We start from the raw sequence: 7,870 nt of genomic DNA on the forward strand, positions 1-7,870 counted from the left end.
ATTAATTAATTATATAAGCTGTAACATTTATCATAATAATTATTTTTAATTGATGTAAAAAATTTTATTGATTTAAGTAATTAATTTAGAAATTAAAAAAAATATTAAGAATGTTATTGTTGTTTTTAATTGCATTTGAAAACTTATTGTTGATACTCAGTTTTTATATACTAGACTTCAAAAAGAAAAAAAAAACGTTATTATTGGTTTGAAATTTTCTAAAAAAAATGTGAAAAGGAAAAAAATAAAAATATAAACTAACGTCATTATTGGATAAAAAAAAATAATGTTGTTATAGTTTGGAATTTTTCAAAGAAAATAAACAAAAAGGGAAAAAAGTAAAAATAGTTGAGTTTATAGTGGAGGATAATTTTATCAATAAACATTTCAATGACCAATTTTATGAAATTCATTTATAAATTCTATCAATTTTAGTAGAATTTGAGTTAAATATACTCGATTCCTTAGAATTTAATTCGTAAAATTTAAATCTATATTTTTTTTTATTCTAAACAAAACATTTTGGATTTCCAGATGAATTTTACAAAATTTTGTGAAATTTATTTGTTCGCCTAGTTTATGCACAAGCGGTTCATGTATAAAGCATAAAACAATCTTTTATTGGATTTAAACAACATAAAAAGAGAATAAATAAATACATAAAAAGGATGATCTTATAAAATTGCCTTACCGTCAGCCATTGATTAAAGAAAAAGAAAAAGAAAAATAGTCCGGAAGAGAAAATGGCTTGATTCGCTAATTGGCCCTTGAGAGTTCTGAACGTGGGATCCAACCCTTAATAAACAGCAAAGACAAAGTCGTTATTCGTCAGCACTAACTAGGGTTTTTCCCTTTCTTTTACCTCTCTCCCTGTCTCTCTCTCTCTCTCTGTCTCTCCTCGCTGCCTTATTGTTTCCTTCACTCTGAAGAGAGAGGAGCAAGAAAACGCTACCAGACCCAGTATCAAATCAAGTTGGTAAGCTTACCTGTCCCACTTTTACTAATTACATGAATCATGGTTAGGTCAAACTTATCAATTCTTTAGATTCAAATGTGCTGTTTTTTGTTCAGATTGTTGTAATTGCTTGAAATCCCCAGTTGTATATGAGAAAGAATAATCAGAGAGCTAGAGTTCTGTCTTCTGTAAATTTAGGATCTTCTTCATCTTTTTGCTGTAATAATAATTTAGATTTTTTGTGCATCACCTAGTTTTCTAGCCACTGGCATTATTGTTCTTTTATTTAATATTTCAAACTCTGTCTCGGTTTGCTCTGGTGTATTTTTTTGAGTAAATAAACTGCGTAAATTTGACTATAATGTTTTTTTCTGTTGACCTTTGTTAGTTTGATTGATATGTTGTTCAGTTTTAGTCGAGGTACCTGTTTTGTTACCTTTAGTCTTTAGTGTGGTATTGCAGTTTGTATGTGATATATGAATGCTTCTGATCAATTCCGGTTGTGTTATGATTTTTTTTTTTTTTTTTTTTTTTTTTTTAAAATTCAACAGGTAGTGTGCACATTAAGTTGGCAAAATGGCTGGTGGTGAGTATTTGCTGTCAATCATAGATTACCTGTTTGCTTGACAGTATATTTATCAGCCCACTTATGGTTTCATATCTGGGGACACTGTAAAATGGTTTGTTGTTGACTTGATAGGGGGTAAAAAGAAGGAGGTGAAGAAAGAGACTGGGTTAGGACTGTCCTTTAAAAAGGATGAGAATTTTGGAGAATGGTATTCAGAGGTAAGTCTTTAGCTCCTTTGATTATATGATCAGATGTAGTCATTAGTATAGACATGCAAGCTAATTCACTTTCACAGCAATTATCTGGTTCCTGTTCATCTGCTTCTATGTCTGTGCTGATACTGATGTTTATGCGCTTAAAATTCATTGGTTCTCATTGTCGAGTTGTTTCCCTTTTTGACTTGTGTAGGTCGTTGTCCATGGTGAAATGATTGAGTACTATGATATTTCTGGCTGTTATATTTTGAGGCCATGGGCAATGTCAATTTGGGAAATCATGCAAGTAAGTTCAACCCATTAAATTATTTATTTTGTGATGCACTTGCTCTCCATACTACTCTTATGATGTCTTTTTGAAGTACTAAGCTGACGTTTTCTTGTCCTTGTGCCAGAATTTTCTTGAATAATAGCATTTGTATAAAATGCAAAAATTTGGTTGATGTTTATCCTAGTGTTTTTAATGTAGTTTGTAGAATTCTAGTTGTTTTGCTTTTTGAAATTGTACTCTTTCTCAACAAATCTTTATTCTTTTAATCTATATATTAGGCATCTATTTTAATGCTTTTCAGTGATGCCAATCTGCAGGCATTTTTTGATGCAGAAATCAAGAATATGAAAATTAAGAACTGTTACTTCCCTGTATTTGTTTCCTCAAGTGTATTGGAAAAAGAGAAGGACCACATAGAGGGCTTTGCTCCAGAGGTGAGATCTGAATTGTCCATGCACTGTTAAGGAGAAGACTTTATTTACTGACTTGCTCCAGAATGCTTCCTTATTTAATTTGGTCATCAGAAGTTACTCTGATTGATGTGTTTATTGGCAGAGGACATTTTGCGCCTGATACATTGTATAAAGATAGTCAGCAGAAAATGTTTCTTGTTAAATGGGGGTTCTTATTGATGGAAAAATATTTCTGCACCACATTATTTCCTTGTAGGAATAGTTCTTATCATGAAATTTATCTAGGGATAAGAAAAAGTCAAAAGTATTTGCTAAGTTCAGTTAGTAGTTCTCCTATTTATTTTTTTTTTTCGTCAAGTGAGAAACATGTTCATGTTTTAGACAAGGATGTAGGTTGGCAAACTTTAGATTTCTTTTTATCCTCTAGATCATTTACTTTTTCACTATGTTGCATGGAAACTTTCTTCGGCTAAATTTTCTGCGTTTTGGAAATGTTTCCTATATGGAAACATTTGGAAACTCCTTGGAAACATTTCGGGGCCGTTTCCATAAATTGGATAATTTGTTGGAGACACGTTTCTGCTCATGGAAATATATTTCCATAAAGTGGAACTCTCCTAAACTTGTTTCTCTAATTAAAATAAATACATAAATAAATACAAATTCATAATTATATTTTTTATGAGTATGAAATTTTGGAAACCATTTTTTTCTCTTTCGGATATAATAAAATGTTGATTGGACTTGACTTATTGTTGAATATATTTAATGCTTTGTAATAATTTATTTTTTATATTTATAAATGTAATCCTATATTTTTCATATTTACATGTTTCCCCACATTTCCATTTCCTATATTTTCGAAAATACTGTTTCCCTGTGTCCGTTTCTGTGGTGTTTCCACGCTTCCATGTTTTCGTTTCTGAGCAGCATAGATGTTAACTATACGGTATTTGGTTCTTTTCAGGTTGCTTGGGTGACAAAATCTGGGAAGTCTGATTTGGAAATTCCTATAGCAATTCGCCCAACCAGTGAGACAGTCATGTATCCGTACTTCTCCAAGTGGATAAGGGGACACCGTGACTTGCCTTTGAAACTTAACCAGTGGTGCAATGTTGTTCGTTGGGAGTTCAGCAATCCCACTCCATTTATCAGGTAACCTGTTTAATTCTTTATTTTTTTCCCTTGTTAATGCATGAACTTTTAGGCAGCCATGTAATTTATGCAGTAAAACTTATACTATGTAACCTGTAAGCAGAAACCTCTTTACTTACTTCTGTGATGGGAATTAATAACAATCCAATGATAAACTGTTTGGCCTAGCTTTTATCTCGACGTGCATGCTAGGTTTGTCCAATATGCTACTTGCAGAACAGTTTCGTAATACTTTGATATCCTTTTTTTACAGAAGTTAATTCATGGTAATATGCACTTCTATTTTTAGGAGCCGTGAATTCCTTTGGCAGGAGGGGCACACTGCATTTGCAACAAAGGCAGAAGCAGATGAAGAGGTATGAAACTGAGGGATTTCCAGTCCTTACAGAAGTGAAAAATGTTCAATGGAATCTCTTGGAAACAGATAAACAATATAGAAGTTATTGACAACAAATTGTTTGTATCTCACAAAAGACGGACATGACAGTCCATGAGTTTCATTCGAGCCCATTATTTTCTAAGCCAGCTGGTCAAGTTTTGGGAAGTGGCATACATTCCCACTTGACAGCATGACTATTACTTCTCACACTTATAACTTTTCAAGGAACCTTGAGAGGCACTTGACTGCAAGAGTGTATTATCCTTTCTTTTAGGTTTGGATTTTAACTTTCAGCTTGTCATATTAAAGTTCCCATAACCATAGATGGAAAATCTAATCTTTTGGCTGCAGTGTATGATTCTAAATATCAAAGGCTTTTTTGTTTTTTTATTGTGAAGATGTTTGTTCGCTTTTGATATTTTAATCTGGTAATTCATATGAGCAAAAAGTTTAGTTAATAGTTTTACACTGTTCTGGTATCTGTTTGATTGGCATGCATCAGGTACTTCAAATATTGGAATTATACAGGCGTATATATGAAGAATTCTTGGCTATTCCTGTAATCAAAGGCAGGAAAAGTGAGATGGAGAAATTTGCTGGTGGACTTTACACAACTAGTGTTGAGGTATTTATCACTTGTTGTGTAGAGTGGGATAATGATGTGTCTCCTTGATTGATTTTGAAGCTGTTTACTTTTGTTCCTATGCTTTATGTTGATCAATTTATTTCAAATTTGTCATTTATACCAGGCATTTATCCCCAACACTGGACGTGGTATACAAGGGGCAACTTCTCATTGTTTGGGCCAAAACTTTGCAAAGATGTTTGAGATAAACTTTGAAAATGAAAAGGGGGAGAAGGGTATGGTCTGGCAGAACTCTTGGGCTTATAGTACTCGAACGGTAAACTTTGCTAACTCGTTTGCTTTTTTATCTCAACTTGTATAATTACTATTTCTGTAATGCATTTCAGTATTGAAAATGTGATGTTTCTGTTATCTTTTTCTTTTGGGTTGTTAGGATGAACTTGTAGATGATAACTATATTCCACAGTGTTGTTGTATCCATTGAAGATTCTAGACTTGTTCTATCATTATATTATTGTCTATATATATTTGATATGTGTTTGTGTAGATTCATTTGTCCACAATGGATTTTTTCTGCTAATTTGCCAGCTTCCATGAAATTACCAATTTTATTCTGTAGTCTTTCTTGCTTTTGTGCAGATTGGGGTGATGGTGATGGTTCATGGAGATGACAAAGGCCTGGTGCTGCCTCCTAGAATCGCATCTGTTCAAGTCATTGTGGTTCCTGTGCCCTACAAAGATGCTAATACTCAAGGAATCTTTGATGCCTGTGCTGCAACTGTGGATGCCTTAAGTAAGGCAGGGATTCGTGCAGAGGCCGACTTTAGAGACAATTACTCGCCTGGTTGGAAGTATTCCCACTGGGAAATGAAAGGTGTTCCCCTAAGGATTGAAATTGGGCCAAAAGACTTGGCAAATAATCAGGTGTGCCACTCTATCGCCACTTTTTTTGTGCTCTTTCTTCCACGTGCATGGTTTTCATTTTTTGGATTTTATCACGCATACTTTTCCAAACTTTTATAGCTACAATTTCTAAATGCTAAGACTATATTTTCTACCATTAGGTGCGTACTGTTCGTCGTGACAATGCAGCAAAAAAAGATGTAAGCAGGGACAATTTGGTTGAGTCTGTGAAAAATATTTTGGATGATGTTCAACAAAGTCTGTTTGATGCTGCGAAACAAAAGCGAGATGCTTGCGTTCAAATTGTGAAGACTTGGGATGAATTCAAGGAGGCTCTGAGCCAAAGGAAAATGATCTTAGCTCCCTGGTGTGATGAGGCGGTATGACGTTGTAAATACAAATTTTTATATGCTCCTCTTACATTGAGCCTCTGGAGAACCATATCCTAAAATGCTAGGTCATGAGGTTGGAGAGCCCAAGTCCATATAAATCCCACATTTAAATCCCTTACTTTCAATTTGAGATCCAAAGTCAAATCCATAACTTGTCTTGCATCTGGGAAGACTAGGATCATGACAATTTCTTCCATGATCGACTTTGGATGATTTAGGCACAATAAACAAACTGCATTTCATCCTCCTTGGATTATCCTAAAAGATGTCTTTATTCTGTAATAATTCTGCAGGAGGTGGAACAAGATGTGAAAGAGCGAACAAGAGGTGAGATGGGAGCTGCCAAGAGCCTTTGTACTCCATTTGACCAGCCAGAACTGCCTGAAGGTACTATCCCACAGTTTCACATAGTGGTCATTTGGGTCAATATCTTTTGTTTGGAAACATGGTGTCGATTTTTCTTAAAATCTGCCAATGTATTTGTTACTTTTTTGGAACTCATTAAACTTCCTGGAATGCTTCTGGAACTCATCAAGTTGCTATATTTATGACATTGTTTTATCGGTCAAAAGAAGAAAAGCCACACAGATATCGAAAATTATTTTTGGGCATTTGGACTTTGTTTAACAAGAATTGGATTCCAATGATCTGGTCAGAAATGTACAAGCGAGTTCCAACTATCTGTTTCAAGAGCTATAAATTTAGGCACAAGCACAACCAAGCTATTGATAACATTGAACACTAATTTCTTTTATGCGTTAACGTTATCCCTTTGTTTTTCCAGGTACTAAATGCTTTGCATCTGGAAAGACAGCTAAGAAATGGACCTATTGGGGCAGAAGTTACTAGATTGTTAGATCCCGTGTCAATTTTATCCACAGTTTTTCAACATATTAAATTATTCTGACATGCTAAATTTTGTTTCTCAACACTAATGTTCAACTTTCATATTTTTCTTTATGTTGTGCAAAACGTAATATTTAGTATTTACAACAAAGGGATTGTCAGATTATGTCCGGTTGTCTTTTTTCTCTTTTGAACAATTTCTACTATTTCGGTTAGGCCTGGTGCAAATGAAACCCATGAATGATTGTATTCATCTCAATTGAATTGTTATAAAAAAAAGGTAGAACTGAAATTGAATTGCTTTTTAGGCGGTTTCTGAGGGAGATTTTGAAATTGCCAGTTTTAGTTTTATTTCGATTTTGAACTTAAATTAAATAATATATTTTAAATTTTTTAAATTGCGATTTTAGATTTGTAGTTCGAATAAATAATGATAATAAATGTTCCTATTGAATAAAACTTAAACCAATTTAATAAAGATTTTTAAAAGTTATTTTAAAAAATTATAATAAAATAAAAAAATAAATTGAGAGTTTTTGAAGAATATGTTGTTGCATAGTTTCAAACTGAAATCAGGTTCCGGTTGTTAAAAAAGAAAAATCAAAATCAAATGTTGCTGGTTTTAAATTAAAATCGTCGATTTTGATTTAAAAAAAAAAAAATCAGAACCAAATTTTAAGTGCACAATTTCGGTTATAATTTGAAATCAAAAACATTAACTACAGTTTATTATTGGTTTTTTGATTTAAAATCAACCTGTAGTCATTTCTAGCCATTATTTGCTGTCTGGAAAATGGTATTTTAAAAGAAAGAAATCACCCTTTCTAATGTTGCCCCCCCAAAAATAGGAACAAGTTAAAAGAGTGGCAAATTTCTTAATAATTGAGGAATTATTTACTCCTTATTTGGAATAAATTTGATGGAATTCATTGATAATTCTAAATTTGTGTTTGGTATGGAAAAAAATAAATAATTAAGTTTTATGAATTGAATTCATTGAATTTGAATATAACTAAATGAAATTCTATTAAAAAGGTGGAATTTCCAAATAAATTTCATAATTTTAAACAATCCAAATCTTTATAACAAAACTCTTCATCTCTAGCCTTCTAAAATTATTATGTCAAGAGTATTTTAAGAATAAAAATAAATAAATTTTCAAATTTTGAATTTACTCCAAATATAAA

General features: G+C 32.6%; 1 protein-coding gene across 1 annotated transcript; it reads left to right on the plus strand.

Annotated features, from left to right (window-relative positions):
• The first annotated feature begins 835 nt into the window (after positions 1–835).
• On the plus strand, positions 836–6,849 carry LOC149494712 (Class II aaRS and biotin synthetases superfamily protein). The gene is made up of 13 exons (XM_089724139.1): positions 836–976; positions 1,507–1,541; positions 1,656–1,741; positions 1,932–2,024; positions 2,327–2,443; positions 3,390–3,577; positions 3,867–3,933; positions 4,459–4,581; positions 4,706–4,858; positions 5,182–5,466; positions 5,607–5,825; positions 6,131–6,224; positions 6,622–6,849. Exons 2-13 carry the CDS (start codon positions 1,532–1,534, stop codon positions 6,684–6,686), a joined length of 1,500 nt encoding a protein of 499 aa, XP_089580265.1. The 5' UTR covers positions 836–976; positions 1,507–1,531; the 3' UTR covers positions 6,687–6,849.
• The last annotated feature ends 1,021 nt before the right edge of the window (positions 6,850–7,870 follow it).

The sequence above is a fragment of the Jatropha curcas genome, chromosome 7 (assembly GCF_041381405.1).
Source record: "Jatropha curcas cultivar XTBG-Jc1 chromosome 7, XTBG_Jcur_1.0, whole genome shotgun sequence".
Lineage (NCBI taxonomy): Eukaryota > Viridiplantae > Streptophyta > Magnoliopsida > Malpighiales > Euphorbiaceae > Jatropha > Jatropha curcas.

Excerpts from the sequence above, each read along its gene's own strand:
- LOC149494712 (XM_089724139.1), top strand. Across the intron at positions 5,826-6,130 it reads CTCCCTGGTGTGATGAGGCG|GAGGTGGAACAAGATGTGAA; the intron begins GTATGACGTTGT and ends ATAATTCTGCAG. Across the intron at positions 6,225-6,621 it reads CCAGCCAGAACTGCCTGAAG|GTACTAAATGCTTTGCATCT; the intron begins GTACTATCCCAC and ends TTGTTTTTCCAG.